Here is a 17,239-nt window from a genome sequence, read left to right as displayed (position 1 = left end):
AGTGACAATTGTAACGTCGTAAAATGCACGGGGTGAAACATGGACACGTTGGGAGTTCCGGCTGATGAAGGACGCGTCGGAACAGAAGTAGAATGACGTCATACGTTTTGTATCATAATTTCCTGGATGGCTCCAACACACTGCGACTGCCTTATCGTATGTCAACATTACAAAACAAATGACTGTATAATTATTATATTTTTAATGATCAGTTGAGGTTGAAACACAACTTTCGTTTTTCTATTTGCGCCATGTGACTGAACGAGACATGTCTCCAGTAATTAAGTAGATTATCACCATTATAATACATTAGTCACAATAATTAATGACATGGACCTTGGCTAATTTACAAAATTAATTTAGTTTTTTTTTTTTTTTTAAACTAAACTAATGCATCTCAGCATCTATACTTTTGATGTTTGCTAGTTTGGTTTTGCACCTTTGTCAAACCTTAAAAAACTATATATACAAAATTGGAGGGAATGCATTTTAAGAAGTTTTCTACTCCGGCTATAAAAGATCATTTGTGGACCAAATTGTTATCAAAATCTCTTCGACATTAGTCAAGTAATTGATATAGTCCACTTTTATCTGATGCACCCTCCAGACTAATTAAATGGATCATGTACAAAAATGAAAACCACAAAACAAAACTCAACTTAGAAATGTTTTATTTATTTTTGTAAGTGCAATGACCACTTGATGACTTTTGGCTTCCATGGGCCTTTCCCAGACAGGGAATGTGTAGTAAAAATATAACATTGCTGGCAGTAGTACAGGATGACAACAGTCCCCACTGTAAATAAACTAGAGGCGACTTAATCTAGAAGCCAGTGACATAAATAATAGGAACTACACATTTCATGTAGCCCTGCTCTTCACTGGTCAAGTCTACAAAAACTACTCTGATCAATTACTTTAACAGGCAGAACTCATCCATTTTAACCGGTTATATAACAAAGTTACGTTCTTTGCCACGTTACACCTTTGGTGGGTTTCAGTTTGGGTCAAACAGATGAATTTCTTCAAACATTTACATTATCTGTTACAATGAAAAGGTAGCTGAAACTCAGGTAGTAATGTCTAGTGAAAATATATCCTACCGTTCCACTTTACAAGTCAAATACTGAAAACAAAAAAATATACTTTCCTCTTGTGTGAGGTAAAGTCTTGGTCTGTCTTGATGCAGCAGTCAGCCAGAATTTATCTGGACTGGACCGTTTGGTCTTCTGCAGTGTTGGAGACCTGAAAACACTTACCCTCAGCGCTGTGGAGAGAAGTCAGCACAGGGCAATAATACAAAGAGACGCCCGGCCATTGTTGCATTGTTACTGAAAGCCCGGCACAGACATGTTCTTATCCTCGCTGATTAGACCTCAGATTAGGAAGACATTGAGTGGCACTGGTCTGGGAGTTTGTTCAGATCACAAAAGTCGCTGTACCTAAAACGTGCTACGGCATGAAGCCTTTAAAAGGTGCAACTGAAGAGGCAAAGAGGTGTCACTCTGGCATGTTTTGAACACATTTAACACAGTAAAAAAAATTCCCTTCCTTCCATCAGTGCACAATGTTTCACCTTTTCACATTGTTCTTTGTACAAAAAGCCAATTTACAATGCTTCATTACTCTTTTACAAAGTTTACAAAGTTATGGGAGCAACTGGATTAATATCCTTGAATATATAACACTATATGGTTAAAAATAACACAACAGGAGCATCTGTAGGGTTTAAATACCTTTGGATACCTTCAGTCTGATTAACAGCTTTTCAAAGTTCAGAGCAATTTGTGGAGCCATTACGGCAACTCGATGGCGGATAAGGTCCACAATCTTTACAAACACACTTCTGAACACGTCATATTTTAGGAGATGGTCATGGATTTTGAACGAGGTGACGAAGAAAAACCAAAAGAAAATCCATCCACTTACATGTAAACAAATACCCTCCAATATCAAAGCGCTTTAGAAAACACTGTTTCATGTAAATACGTAAATGTAATCATTGGTCTGGGTTTTTGATCAAAGGGTCAAATATTAGGACATTTAAGACCAATATATTTTGTAATTGAAAATATCAGATATCAGAAAAACAGACATTTAAGTGATTATTTACCAAAATGATCATATTAAATACTCCAAATTAAACGCTCTGTATCCCAAAGCTCTTAAAAATCTGTTTGTTTTTAAAGAAAAAAAAAGCGAGACATGAACATGGCAGTCGGTGAAATAAAAGACGTGTTATGGTGCACATCACATATTAAACAAATTGCATATGAAGAACCAGTTTCACTGAATTTGTTCCGTATGTTGTGTTGAAATATTGTCTATGCTGTGACAGAGTAGAAGTGTGCAACACGAACATACAGAAACAGGTTAGGTGTAGCAAACAGGAGGAAAAAAAGTCAATTTTCTTTAAATGGCAAATTACCAAACGGGATGAATAAAAAATATAAATGATGACCACTTTCCATGCAAGTTTGAACTACAATGGCAGCTTAAATTAACATGGATAACTAAATACAAGAATGAATAGATTTCACATTAACAAAACAAAGACAAACACTTTGGATTGGAAGGTTCTTGGTCATTGCTATTCAGTGCGTTACACACGAGAAAACGCTCTATTCTTTTGGCTTAACTATAAAGCCGCCCAAAAATTGCTGCATGTACATGTTGACCTTCAACTTGTTCAAGGTTGACATATCCTTTCATCAATGCACATTGCAAAAAAGTACATTCAATTATCTTACCGTGTAAAAGTTTGATCCATTTGAATAAAACACAATATAACAAAAATACTGTTATTTTTTTTAAACCATAAAGCTGCTCGCTAATATAGCAAAAAAATAAACAAAATCTTAACGCACATATGAAAAACAATCTAAAATACACATTTAATATAAATGAGCCAAACGTAGAGGAATTCACCAAATGCATCGAGTACCTCAGTAAACATTTTTTATTACAACACCATCTAGTTTTTAATCAAAAGCAGAGAGACATTTACAAACATTCTAACAAAAGGAAGAAATGAGAATGAGGGGCGGGGAGAACACATCAAACATGTACCCTATAAAAACTGATCTCTAAACTGAATGTACACAGTACAGCGAGCCAAGGAAAAAAAAAATAGGATGTAATGTTTGTGTCTTCTAATTAGGGAGTGTGTGGGCCATTTTATTGTTTCTTTGCAAAAAAAAAGCATCACACGTAGTCATCGTCATGTCAAATAAAACATCATAAAAATAAAAGAACTGCTTGGAAAGTTTCTTTTCTTTCGTCTTTAGTTACCATGAGTATAGATGTTGGGATAACATAAGCCTTACACAGGTCAGGGTCTTCCATCCACTGCGCTTATTCAGGCAGACAGGATGAACAGACAGAGAGAAGGATGGGTGGAGAACAAGAAAGGAGAGATGGAGGAAGAGGTGGTGGTGGTGATCCTGTCCGGTCATGCAGGGTGGGGAGGTGGTGGCGCACTGAAAGTCTTCCTCCCTTTTCTTCCATCCATCCTTGATCCTCGTTAGCTGAAAGGTGTCAAAACGAAGGGTGGAGTTTGGTTTGGAGGCAGCCCAACAGTGAACACTCTCTCCCCCCCTCATCATTAAACCTCTAGACTACAGACACGGTGCACACCAGGGCCGCGCTCAATTCACCATCACTTTGAGCCACAGGGACGGAGTTCTACCAAATCCATTTACTGGACATGTTACTGTGATAAAAGGTTCATATGGTCAGGAAAACTTTAAAAGGTCTAAAAAAAAGAAAAGAAAAAAAAGTGTCATGTAACTGGCAGAATAATCCTGTGAGGACTTCAGTTTCTCTGAATGCTCAGTTGACTGTGTATTGCACCCAACCCTGGCACAGACACACACATCTCATGCAAACTTGAACAGGAAATATCCAAGAAGCAACTCTATATATCGATATACACACACACACACACACACACAACAGAAAAATAATACAATATGCAGGTGAGTATTTGCCTAAATGCACGTCACTGTTTTTAAGACACAGATTTTAAATAGTTTAAATGAGTGTGACAGAATTACTGTATATAATTAGTGTAGATGCTTGCACGTTACACAATAATTGACATCCATGTAAATATATATAAACTATAGTTTATCTGAAGACTTGGGACAGTGAATTTGAACCTTTTTGTGACACAGTTGTCACAAAACAGTGGTTGCTGAGTTTGAAATTGAGGGACTGACAGAGGCAAAATTATATGGGTAAAGATATTCTGGGAATCTTCTAAATGTGTAAAAGTGACTTGAGTCTCAAGTCAAACAGTGTGCACCTGGCTTTGGATCAGTTCTGCACGATGTAGTGTTGTTTCTGTTATGTGTGGCTTGCAAAAAAAATGAGAAATTTCTTGGTAAGTTGGTAATTTCTCACTGATCAGTGTTCTGATTTATTCTTAAAAAACTACAATCTGGTAGATGTTTATGGTTCATTAGGAGTTATATTTTAATAACTTGACTAAAAATTAAATTTGCAATAGCTACTTTTATTTGTTTTACATTTACATTTTACTTCCAACTAGTAATGGTGAGCTTTAGATACAGATCCTAAAAACTAACATGTTACATAGAAACAGTGCATTTTCAGGAAATTCAGCAATATAGACTTCAAGACAAAAAAGCCATAGATAAAAACATAAACTACAAAGAGGCATCTAATTAGATGGCTACAACTGCCCAGTTATTTAGGTTGAAATAAATATATATATTTTTTTTCAAATCCATTTAACAGGAAATACATCTGTCAATATAAATTAGTATATCCCCACAGCCTAGTAAACATTATGCCAGCTATGAAGCTGCAATATTTTGTATTTATGATTGAGCATACAAGCGACGAGAAACTGGAGGCAGCTTGTTTATCTTTAGTATAAAATACAGAAGCAGTGAACACTTAGTCAACGATGGTCCACCAACTTGATTACATTTTTGAACACATTAAAGCACCCCTTTACAGAAATATTACATTTATCTGATGAAATGACAACAATTCTGATACAGAATGTTATTTCAAGTGTGTTAGGTATTCTAGTTATTTTAAATTGAATTAATTAAGCCTTGGTGATGCAAGGTTTGGATTTACAGGCTGAATTGCATCTGGTATCTGCACCAAAAGGCCTCACTTACAGGCATGTCAAATGGGTACAGACGATTTCACACGACTCAGAGAATCAAATGCATATTGAAACTTGATACGTTTTTGCTGTCGAAAAGATTTGACATGGTGCATGGCTACAGACAAAAACAGTTAAACCGACAATAACAATATTGTACACAACACAGTAGTCAGACTCAATGGAACCCCTTGTCACACTATCATTCATAAGGGACTTTAACATCCAGTACAAGTGGGTAAGGGCAAAGCTGAACTTTTGTCAGTCAAATTACAGATCAGATATCAGACTAACAAGTCATTTGCCATAATACAAAATATGCTTTTGAACCTATGTTTATTATAGAATATCCTAGTTTATTGAAACTATAAAAATATGCAGCAGCGTCTCTGCTGTTACAGTCAAACCAGGGTCGACCAGTCCATGAACTCTCAGACATTTAACTTAGTTATCAGTTACAAAACATTCCAAACAGCCAAACAGTTTATATCTACCATTTAAATATTCAGATTTCATTTTTATTACATGTATATAAAAACATATAGATGGCTTCTGGTATTTAAAAAAAGCAGACTTGCTGAATAATAACCTGAGAACTAAAAACAAGTAAAAATGTAATTATTTTATACAAACATAGCCCATCTCAGAGTCATGTGTATTCAGGTGTAATGCATATATCCTCCCTGTCATTTAAATGAGCATGAATGCTTATTGACATGTACATACGACTGTTTGACCCTGGTTCAACATGAGCAAAGGCATCAGGCCCGTGACCCTGAGCATGCACCTACAGACAGACTGATGAGATAGCATAAAAAGTCATTTCAGCCCGTTGCAAACAGTGTACAATTCCCTCATGGCAATATGAACAGATACAAGAGCTTTAAAGCATGTCTGTCGACACAACAAGTAGCCAAACTACCATCAGGAATAAAAACATTAATGCTATTTCCCCCCCCTAATGACCATGCTCCAAGATATCAGACTGAATGCAAACATTTAGTTGAAAATATCCTCAACAAATGCATTTTTGGCATTTACAAGTTACCAAAAGTTCTAAGGCCCTGTGCCCACTGGGGATCTCTTATCTAACAGACAACATGTGTTCAATGTGATAATTGCAGTGATTGCTGTTGCAATGCTCTTATTGAAATGCAGCACAACAGCTTTTTACATTTAGCTGTTGCTACTGAAAATGTGCTTATGCTGAGATTTGAGTGGACACAATTTGGGAATAATATACTCTTTGATGAAAAGAGTAATGTTTTGTGAAGAGTTTCCCAGTGGACATAAAGTCTTACTTCAGTAAAAACTGGTTGGGAGATGGACATTTAGGTGTAACATAAGATCAAATCCTTTAGTCTGAGTTTTGCCTGCTTTTCAAGAACTCCACAAGCAAACCACCCCAGTTAATATTTCTAAATGTGAGAGAAATATATGATAGTGCATGTATAAAATATGAGTGTATAGTCTTTATATTTAGACATGGTCTCAAGAGTGAAAGTAGGTCATGTTTGAAAGCTAATGCAAAAATATGGGAAATATTATTTGGGGTGATGCCCAACTGTACAAGGCTGCTGTAGGTCCATGTAACCTACTGGACTGCTCTAGAAGGACTGGTTCATACACAACACCACAAACATCTTGGGTGCTTTGGCAGGGAAGGACATGAGAACGACACAAAAATCGATCAAACCAGATATTTCAACTGCAGTTCCAAGACTTTACACAAGTTATCATGTTTAACACGCGAGTAACGCATGGAAACCAACACCACGCCGGACAATTAGCCTCACAAGATATTTACCTCAAACCATTTGCAATGTGGTATTAAAATGTGTTGTGCACAAGCTGGTGTTGTATAGTTTCAACTACAACGCATCCAGAACATGACTCAACATCCAAAAAGCCAGCAAAAAACATATAACGCTATGAGCCAAAATACTTTCATGATCTCCTGCCAACCTATGACGATATATATCTTTTAAATCAACACTGCGGGCTAAGTGGGAATCATCTGTACATACAAGTCACATAAAAAAACAGATATAAATGTATACTATGTATTAGTGAATGTCAAATAACAATTAGCATAGTCATGTAGTAGCAAAAAAGATTGTTGTATACCTTGGATATTATTGACAAAATTCAGATTTTCTTCAAAAAAACTTGGGGTCTGAAAACATCTTTCTGGTTCGAGCTTTTAATTTATTGTTCAATGTGTACATGTAAATTACTCTTGCCAATGACATCTGTAAGATACTACAATTAATCATGCACTGATCCTGGACGTAAACCAATTCTGACAATCAGCACATTACAAATAATTTCAATGATCAAGTCAAGCAGAACATCAAATTAGTTTTTTGCTTCATAACATTATGTGTATTAAGGGCATTACGATCTTTGTTGTCAGAACAAAAAATGTATTGTTTGTTTTTTCCTACTTCACCTCAACTTCTTAAATTGAGGTACAATGGTTCAAAAGTGAGTAATTCTCGGCTACAAAACATTCAACTTGACAAAAGTAAAATGTCAGGCAAAATACTGACACGCAAATATGGCACAATAACATTGTCAAGATATGTGTCCAAAAATCAGCAGTTATAAACACTGTTTGATGAATCAATGTTCATCTTTTCATGACAATTATATATAGATATATTCAACGTTTCAACTAAAATGGTAATACGTATACAACATGACTGAATGGAACATTTACAAAAGTGTAGATTGATCTATCGACAAGTTGAACAGTGTAATATTTTTGTTTTTTTTCTAAAAATACAATCCAATTTGAACAGACCACACAAAATGCTCTCCGTTATTTAGAATTGTAAAAAATTATTGGGGAATACTTTGACTATGTTTACAAGCACACTGACAAACCAAGCCACAATACACTTCAATTAAACTCACATATAATGAAATGGCAATTAAGTATTGAATTTTCATATTCAAGGCAGAAAAAATATATATTTTTGGTCCACTGGCCAAAGCTGCTGGTAAATAAACAAAATGATGAATTTTACTTTTTAGGAGCCAAACTGATGTTCAGATTAGTAAAAGCTGATCTAAGGAGTCTCTGAACGGCAGAACTAGTGCAAAAGTGCACTCAACCCAGCAAAATATGTACAAGCAATAGGGTTTTCTTGCAATACTAACTGAATTCATTATACTTTTTCTATTTTATTTGGCAGAATACAAAAAAGTGACAAACACATTTTGCACATTGTCAGCCTCAGAGGCATGTAGACCAAAAAGTAACAATACATCCACATAGTCAATTGCCAGTAATTATCAGTGTATTTTCTGATTTGGGGCGAACCACAGCATTGATACAACTCTTACAAACCCCTTTGTGCAATGTAGCATGGGAAATACAGCAAGTGTGTGTTACACATATGGTCTGAAAGACCACACAAACACACACACAACTGTGATGACTAATTAGGACATTTTAAGAAAAGCAGACTTACCTTATACCTACCTGAAACCAAAGGACTGAATTTTTTCTTCCATTGCTTACCTCGTCTCTCCTGGTCTACTTCCTCACATACTCATAGGGATATTTAAGTGGCATTCTCTACTGTATATTATTTAGAGTTTTTAAATTGTTCAAAAGCCTTTCATGGCCTATAACTGACTGTATGAGGACAATGGAAACATGTCCTTAATAATTTGGTCTCCTGGGTGTTTACACACAACATCTTCTGTAGATTATATTTTGGCCAAATAGGTTATAGGCACAGAAAATCCTAAACTAAACTGAAGTCTTTAATCCAATGAAGAGAGGAAGTGAGCACTCAAAGTAAACGCATCTTCTGCCTCGATCTTGGTCTAAAAAGTGTCGTGATGAAGAAGACAGAAGAGAGCTTATGACAGAAGTAAATAACACCGGAAATGTGGTACCCACCTCCCTTCTCGTCTAGCGGTGTCGGTACTCTCTTTCCCTCTCTCTCTCCCGGTCTCGGTCCCGGTCCCGCTCACGATGGCGGTCCCGCTCGCGGCTGCGTTCTCGGTAATAGTCCTCATGCCTGTCACGACTGCGGGACTTGTGACGTCGGCTCTTTTCTCTGGAGCGACTGTGGTCCCGTTCCCTGGAACGTTCTCGCCTGGCATGGACAAGCATCATTGGACTGTGTACAAGGGGTTCAAAGTTTCAAATACCAAATGTTCCAGGGCCGATTCCCAATTGAAAGAAATTGTTTAGATACAGTCAGAAATGCAGTAAATACATGCAAGAAATAGTCCACAACTCAAATCTGGTTAACTGACACTTTCTTCAAACTGTGCTACATCAAAAATATTCTCAAGATAAGCAATCTCACAAGTAGTTCAATGTGTCTTTTTTTTTTAGCTTTTAGAGAAACATGTCACATTTAATGACTACTCCACAAAATTGAATCTTACCTGGAAGCGGAACCGTAGCTTTTTGACTCAATGCCGTGAAGACAGTCCTGCAGGGAACTGATGAGGACCTTACAGCGGTCATCTGCTGACACTTTGGACTGCTTAATCAGGCTGATAGCTGTCACCAAGGTCTCTATAGCACTGCCATAGTCCGCTAAAGAGAACACAGGGTTGCATAAGGTTTTAAAAGGCTCTCCGTGTTAGTCTTGTTGGCATTCAATTTGTGCACACAGACATTCTGATGAGTTACCTGCACTGGCATCAGACACTGCTCTAGATATGGCACTGGAGGAGATAGCTCTGTTCCTGTTCATGATCTCCTCAAACTCTGCCTCGCTCAGAGGGGTCCGTGACGCCTCCATCTCACTATAAATACACACAAAAATAAAAAAGGTCAACCCACGTGTTGAGTTACAAAAGACGCGTTTATCTTTACAATAAAAGATAATCTGTAACAACAATGTGCTGGTAAACGTGCCAATGTGTCATTAAAGCTGCAAAAAGTGCAATAAAAAGATAAGCACTAACACAAATGTAAGTGTAAATCAGCAATTTACTGTGCACATCTAGAATTTATGCACAATAATTGTTCCACTTCCAGCCCTCATTCTTACCGGCCTCCAGGACCGTAGTCTCTTTCATATGGTGGTGGGCGTCCGTACGGGTCGTTTGGTCCAGGGGGGCCTCGGTTGTCATTGGGGGGCATGTTGTTGTTGCCAGGTGGGGGGAAGAATGCAGGGTTGACATGGGGTGCTGGTGGTGGTCCACCCGGTGGGGGACCTGGCATGTGTGGAGGTGGCGCCAAAGCCATGGGGGGCCCAAGAGGGCCTGGGGGACGTAGTGGGAAGGGCCCCGGGGGTGGCGGGCCCTGCTGAGGGGGTGGAGGGCCAGGAGGAGGGCCGTAACCTGGAGGAGGTGGCCCTGGGGGCAGGGGTCCCATTGGAGGCTGGCCAAACTGACCAGGGAATAGAACAGGGGGAGGAGGCCTATCGCCTCGATTTGGAGGCCCAGAAAGGGGAGGGGGGAGGCCCTGGCCAGGAAGTGGAGGTCCTGGTGGACCAGGGGGACCAGGTGGACCAAGAGGAGGACGTGGAGGACCCTGCATTCCACCTAAAAGAAAACACAAGGGACAAAACAGAAGAGCATGAGACAAAGTAACATCCAGTGAACACTTTATCTTTTGTTTATGTTACAGGAGGTAGTTCTCACCAACATTAGTATCAAGGGGAAATGGTGTGGTAGACTGGTACTACTGGTTTAAAACTTGAACGCACATTTTGGCTTGTCAAGCTCTAATTTTGATATCCAGTAGTAGCCAGTATTTTACATGATTTCCATCAAAAAGACGAGTTCAAAGCAAGGACAATAACACAGACAGAAAAAGAGCAAGCCATGGCTACAGGGAACAACAAATGTCAAAAGGGGCACATCATTAAAAAAGGAATGCTGCAAATGAAAACAGAAGGAAACAAAACAGATGATACACCGAAGCAAATTGTTTCAAGCAGGCCTTCTTTTTCAAACCAGAGACTCTGCATTCAATGTTCTTTTTCCTAAACACTTAATTGAGAGGGAGCGTTCCTATAAAACCCCCCAGGACTTCAGCGGGACAAGCACATGCATATTTCAGATACTGCATGTACTGCCTGAGCAGAACGATTATCTCCATGCAAAGGCCACTCGTGAGATATAATTTAAGGCAAATAAAAACTACATGGCTTCAGATATATTTTCCTTTCTCGTGCAGCTACACGTTTAAAAAGGGAAGTCTTTACAATTGAGCCAGTAAACAGCCTTAGAGGCCAAAGGAGCAAAACAGGAACAGAAATCCTGTATATATTCTCACTAGAAGCATGAAAAAGAAGTTGAGTTTGGTCTAGGCTAATTCTAGTATGAATTTGATAGATAAAATGCAGGACGACCGTAGACAACTTGTTTCTTTAGTTATGGATGCTTATAGAATCAATTGTGAATTTTTTGATCTGAAGTAACTGAGCTCAAAAGCACTTATTTACGAAAGGTTTAAATCTCTAAAATATTTTAGTTTGCACACCGTTATCCTGGCCTTATTTACAGCTTTTAGTATTTTGAGGAATGTGTATATTAAGGGATTAAGAGAGTAAAACAATGTGTTTTAATGATATAACTCCCACCAATAAACAGCTGAGGGTTAGGATAAAAAGGTGATCGATAAATTCAATCAGATCAATCGAGGTGTTTCACCTCTGCCACGCCAGTTCCCGTTCCTGCCCCCCGGCGGGAAGGGATTGAAACTCATATCCATCAGAGGGCCATCTTGGTGCCTAATCAGATCTGGTCTCATGCCCGGGCCTAATGGGGAAGAAAGCAAACCAATCACAACTCTTCCCTTCATAAACTTCCCCCTACTAACTGAAGGCCTGTCACAGCTCAGCAGCACGGGGCATCAGCCAATAAACGGAAAAAGAGATGTGAAAATAAAGTGGGATGAAGAAGAAAAGACGCAAAAATGGGAGGATAAAAAAAGAGAAGCGCTGGCAGCTGTGTATGAGGCGGGCAATCCAAGATTTGCAAGGAATTTAAGGCTGGCAGCTTGCCATGTAAAGCTTTGAGCAAACTGCTTCTCAAGCAATGGTGTTCGAGATTGTCAGTAAGCAGAAAATTGCAGCCAGGAAAGGATTATTTGTTCAACTGCAGGTGAACGAAAGAACAAACCAAATGGGGAGGGGAAACATGCAAAGACAAAGCCCTGCCAAGGCAGATTTAATGGATGAAAGATTGCTCACAAGAAACACACGTTACAATAGACTAGTCTTGGTTCCATGCGGTGGGAGTAGGAGCAAAGCCTGGACTGTGCTTACAGAGCAGCACAGCCAGGCGGAAAGCCGAATTTTACATTTGTCACACTATGGTGATTATTTTAATCTGTTGCAATGCTATATTGTAAAACAAACATTATAAAAATCACCATATGAATGCCAAAAGCCTGAAAAGTAAAACTAATGAAATATGAATGATCTTTTAACAGCACCAGGTCTAAATTAGGAATCAATGCACTGATTAATTAATGCTCAACAGGTGATAGAGCACCTCTAGCAGTGATTCCCAATAAACTGATCCATACACATGACAGATCACAGAGATAACTGTGTGACTCATGATGTGGATATATTTCCAATACATCTATCCATGAATTTGCATCAACTGGAAATGTGTTGTATCCGTTTCCACGAGAGAATTCAGCAGGTTCTCCTGGTGAGACATGATCACGACGCAATCATCTTCTCTACCACGAACTCACCGTGTTTGATATCGTAAGACCAAAGTAACATTTCACACGGCCCAATAACTTTGTGATTTCCCATTCCTAGATTAGGTAAAGATAATTGTTAAAATACCTAATGGTGTTGAGGTGACAACTAGCAATTTGGTCTAATAATATATCCAATCTCCAACCACTACAAATCAATATAGTAAAGTCAAAGGGTTTGGTGTTCTTTAGATATGTATAGTTTAAAATTAGACCTGCTATATCATAAACTGTTCTTAACTACTTACAAGCACCAACCCTTTCTTCGATTTCTGCAGGAATTAAATATTATCTTTCAACGGAGTGAACTGAGAGCGGCTTTAGCCCAACCATACTGGCACAAACACTTGTTCCCAAACTAACCAGGGAAGTGCGGTGGCGGCCCCCCAGGCCCGCCGGGTGGTCCAGGGAACCTGTCTCCACCGGGACCGGGTGGTCCAGGGAACCTGCCTCTACCTCGACCCATGGGGAAACCCCCACGAAGACCAGCACCAGGAGGACCAGCTTTACCTTCCCCAGACATCTGCCCTGACTGGGTACCTGAGAAGTATAAAAAGACTAAATCATTTGTAACTCAGTTTTCAACTTAATAACCAACAGAAAATAAATGTACACATTTAAACACGATGGGATCAATAATTGAATATGTGTGACAAGTGTAAATAGATACATATATATTTTTATATAAACATATATATACACTTATCACACATATCTGTCTATACATATACACAGTATATGTACTGTGCATGTTACTGCACATGAAGTTTATATATTTTTATCTTTACAAATATCTTTTACATGACCTTTTAAAACTAGCAAGGTAACAAGCATGCAAGTTAAATTAATTTAATGCTTTAAAAATTTAAAGATCCCAAACGTGTATCTATCCTACTTACTCTTACGTGACTGCATCTCGAACTGGCTGAGGGACTGCTTGTTGCACGCCGTGACGATGGGATTCTGGCCATGGAGCTCCCTCTTCGACAGCAGCTCCATTAATTTTCTCGATGATGCTTCTGAGCCGACACACACCAGCGCAAACCTGTCAGATGAATGTAGAGAATAAACACAATCAGAATCATGCAAAATAAATAAATCAAGGGTAATCTTTATTTATTAACAGGCTATAATTTTGTTTGATCATGTCAAAAACAGATAATAACCTCACCCTTTTGACTGGCCATTGGCTCTGTTTTCAAAGAACTTGATCTCCAGCACATCTGTGATGCCTACCGAACGGATAGCATCCGTCAGGTCCTCGTCTGTCGTCCACTGCGTAACAGAAGAAGGCATCGTCAGTATATTTGTACCAACTGCAGAGTGGGTCAACATTTGAGATGGCAGCAATAACTTGTTTACAGGCCTGTCTTAAATGTATTTACTTTAAAGAAAATACTATTGATTCATACTCAGAAATATTTTTTGGATTTGTTAGTGTTTTTATTTTACTATGTGTCTCTTGTGAGCACTTGTGTCTGCTGCTGTAATCCTGCAATTTTCTCATCTAATAAAGGATTATCTTATATGTCTACATAGCCTGAGCAGAATTATCAGATACTCACCCATGTGAGGTTTCCTATGTACAGGGCAATCCTTTTGCCTGTGTAGGTGTAAACCACGTTGGGTGGGGCACTCTTTCCTCCCTCTGAGCCACCTGCTGTAGGCAGCGTGTCCAGGTAGTCGCGGTCTTCTGGAGCATCGCCATTGTTGGCTGATGGGGATATTACATCGTCATACAGGTCGATCTGGTCGTGGACTGGGTAGTCAGATTCCTGTTGAGCATGACATTAACAGTTCAGTCAATCACGAGTGACACTTTCAGAACACTCAATATATAATCAGCACTTATAAAATGTAATCTTTTGTCCTTGGAGCTGTTAAATACACTCAAAGCCATTAAGTCTGCCCCCTTCCTAAGAAAGTCCAATGAATTTTAAAAGTCTGCTGCCTTTGCCAATGTGTTCTGAGCTGGTGAGCTGTGGCAGCTCTGTGCTTTGCAGAATTGAGGGAAGGTGTTTGCCACTCATCTGCATGTACTACACGGTACCCATGCTGCAGTGTCAAAAAAATGCTTGAGATTTTGCTACGTGTACTTTAAAACCAAATATGTAGGAGTGTATATATTTGTACTATGTTATTGTTTCAGCTTTATTCACGAAGTCACTTGTGTGCTCTTAATGCTGACCGTGTACAGCTTATAGATATAAAGACAATGATTGTTTCTTACTAATACGAGTATTGGTGTAGTGAAGTTTACTGCTCATACAAACAAATCTTAAATACTCGACCTTGTCAAAGTACTTGTTTACATTGTGTACAGAGGTAATCCCTGAGTGGGCAGGAACTTCCTACTGCCAAACTGTTTGGTAAACCTATTTTTAAAGATATCATTCTGATTAACTTAATCACGGTAAACTAAATCTGAGTCAGTGTATCTTGTTAAAGGCACCAAAGAGCTCTTAAGTGCTTAAAAAAGTAAATACTTCCACACATAGTGTCATGTTATCAGATATGCAAACAATGCAAATAACAATGTACATTTCATTGACGTCAACTGAATGCCCAACAAACAGGTTATTGGAGAAACGAGAGCTGTGTAAATGTATTTATAGTAATGCTGAAGCTGATGATTGCTAAGGTCATGTCAGGGCATACGTTGTTTATAGGTAGGCGCAGGTTTAATTGACCTTTTTCTGTCCATAAACAGACGCCCTACCTACACTGTGGGGGACGATGTTGGTGCAGATAACGTAGCATCGTAATGTTTATTATTATGATAAAATTATCTGCGTCACAGATCTGTATATTTGGGGAAAGGGGCGTGTGTGAAGAAAGAAAACATCGACTCACAACGTTACACGCTTAACTTCACATTAAGCTAACAGTGAGAAGCTAACAATCCACAACGTTAGTTACATTTATCAAAACACGTTTCTAATGCATACAATAATCGTTTCATACACAACCATAATTACATCTGTGTCACTTAAAAATCTGCTGGAATTAACTGAATACACAAGTGTCTTTAAAATAAACATGGTAAACACGATTTTCTTGGTAAAGCAGCTAACGCGAGCGAGCTAGCGAAACTACGTTTGTTATGCTCGATAACCCGCCACAGGCCTCAAACGGTGAGCTCTGAACAATACACGTTGTTGCTTTTTGCTTTGACCAACACACACGTTTCAATGTGCACCGTGCAGGGCCATTACTGCTTGCATCATGCGCGGTCTTAAATGTCGAAGAAGGTCGCAAATGCAACATTTCGAGCCGAATAATATGCCCCAGGAAGCGGGTTTGCATCATGGTGAACGGGGGCCTGCGCGCGAGGGAAACTCGTCGGCCCAGTGAAACACACTGTTCTCCGAAAAAATACGAACAACGACGGGGGACGTAAACATACAGGGAAATAACACCATTAGTCATAGTGCATGGAATTAATAGCGGATTTATTACCTGATTGAATTCCTCCTCTACGTCGGCGTAGATATCGATGTGATCCACACCGTCCGCCATTTCCTCTGACCCGTCGCTGTCTCCGCCCGGCGGTGCAGAGCGACGCTGAGCCGCAAAACAATGAGACAGAGAGGGGCAACGAGCGCCTCTGCTGGTGGACTTCAGTCATTACCGCCTGTAGACCATATAACGCGATACAAGTCCAACAAGCAGTGGTGTTTATTGTATTACTGAGGCAATTTTACCAACATATATGGCATACCATTTAATTTCTCGTGTTTTTTTTAAATAAAAATTGGAAAATTGTATTTATCTCAAATATGGCCGAATTAGTAGTAACATGTTGACTCTGTTTCTCGCATCTTAGACCTACATTTATTTTTAATCAAGCCTATAACTTTGCATCTTTTTTTAAAAATTCCTAACATAAATATGTTTGCCTATTGTTTACATGCATTCTGCTGACATCCTGTCAAGGAGCCAAGATGAAGGATGGGTCACTGATTACAGATATCTGAAACTATAGGTTTCTATACTAGGTGATCCTCCCAACGAGTTATTAGTCTATTACAGTCTACAGTGGTAGATACTGTATGATTTCAAACCATTGTGGTATTCCTGTTATTGGTGCAATACACATAAATTCAAGTACTTTATGTTACACTTTTTTATTTACAGGGAGTGCAGGAGTTTAATTATGAATTGCATTTTAAATAGATTACATTATTGAACAATGTAAGGTGTTATTGTTAATTGACAAATGTTATTGGGCTGTAATCTACTTCTTTAGTAAATTCAAGATCAAAGATGTCAGAAATTAGATCACCTTGATTTCTGATATATTTATGATCTACACATCTTTGTGAGTGTTAGTAATTCCTCGACTGATTCTGTTTAGTTTATATTGTTGTTAGTATCTTTATGTGTGAAATGCA

At 38.7% G+C, this 17,239-nt stretch overlaps 1 protein-coding gene across 5 annotated transcripts; it reads right to left on the bottom strand.

The window, feature by feature from the left end:
• Window positions 1-2,936: 2,936 nt before the first annotated feature.
• cpsf6 (cleavage and polyadenylation specific factor 6) lies at window positions 2,937-16,428 on the bottom strand. 5 transcript variants are annotated; one of them, XM_068586246.1, is made up of 11 exons: window positions 16,305-16,428; window positions 14,411-14,620; window positions 14,017-14,120; window positions 13,745-13,890; window positions 13,209-13,385; window positions 11,780-11,887; window positions 10,171-10,666; window positions 9,807-9,922; window positions 9,557-9,710; window positions 9,060-9,282; window positions 2,937-3,527 (listed from the first exon to the last, which is right to left on the bottom strand). In XM_068586246.1, exons 1-10 carry the CDS (start codon window positions 16,362-16,364, stop codon window positions 9,072-9,074), a joined length of 1,782 nt encoding a protein of 593 aa, XP_068442347.1. In that variant the 5' UTR covers window positions 16,365-16,428; the 3' UTR covers window positions 2,937-3,527; window positions 9,060-9,071. The 5 variants fall into 5 exon arrangements, with proteins under 5 accessions (XP_068442347.1, XP_068442350.1, XP_068442349.1 ...); XM_068586249.1 differs by having other exon boundaries at window positions 9,060-9,258; XM_068586248.1 differs by having other exon boundaries at window positions 13,751-13,890.
• Window positions 16,429-17,239: the final 811 nt, after the last annotated feature.

Source organism: Clinocottus analis, unplaced genomic scaffold (assembly GCF_023055335.1).
Source record: "Clinocottus analis isolate CAN_PGR_092001 unplaced genomic scaffold, fCliAna1.0.p SCAF_20, whole genome shotgun sequence".
NCBI lineage: Eukaryota > Metazoa > Chordata > Actinopteri > Perciformes > Cottidae > Clinocottus > Clinocottus analis.
Note: the sequence above shows the minus strand (reverse complement) of the source record. Positions and strands in the feature narration are given on the sequence as shown.

What these genes read in the sequence shown, in the direction of transcription:
- cpsf6 (XM_068586246.1), bottom strand. Translation starts at nt 16,364, where the DNA reads ATGGCGGACGGTGTGGATCACATCGATATCTACGCCGACGTAGAGGAG. An exon ending in ACATAGGAAACCTCACATGG is followed by an intron (nt 14,121 to 14,410) that starts GTGAGTATCTGA and finishes TCTGTTACGCAG; the next exon opens with TGGACGACAGACGAGGACCT. An exon ending in GCCGCCACCGCACTTCCCTG is followed by an intron (nt 11,888 to 13,208) that starts GTTAGTTTGGGA and finishes CTTCCCCATTAG; the next exon opens with GCCCGGGCATGAGACCAGAT.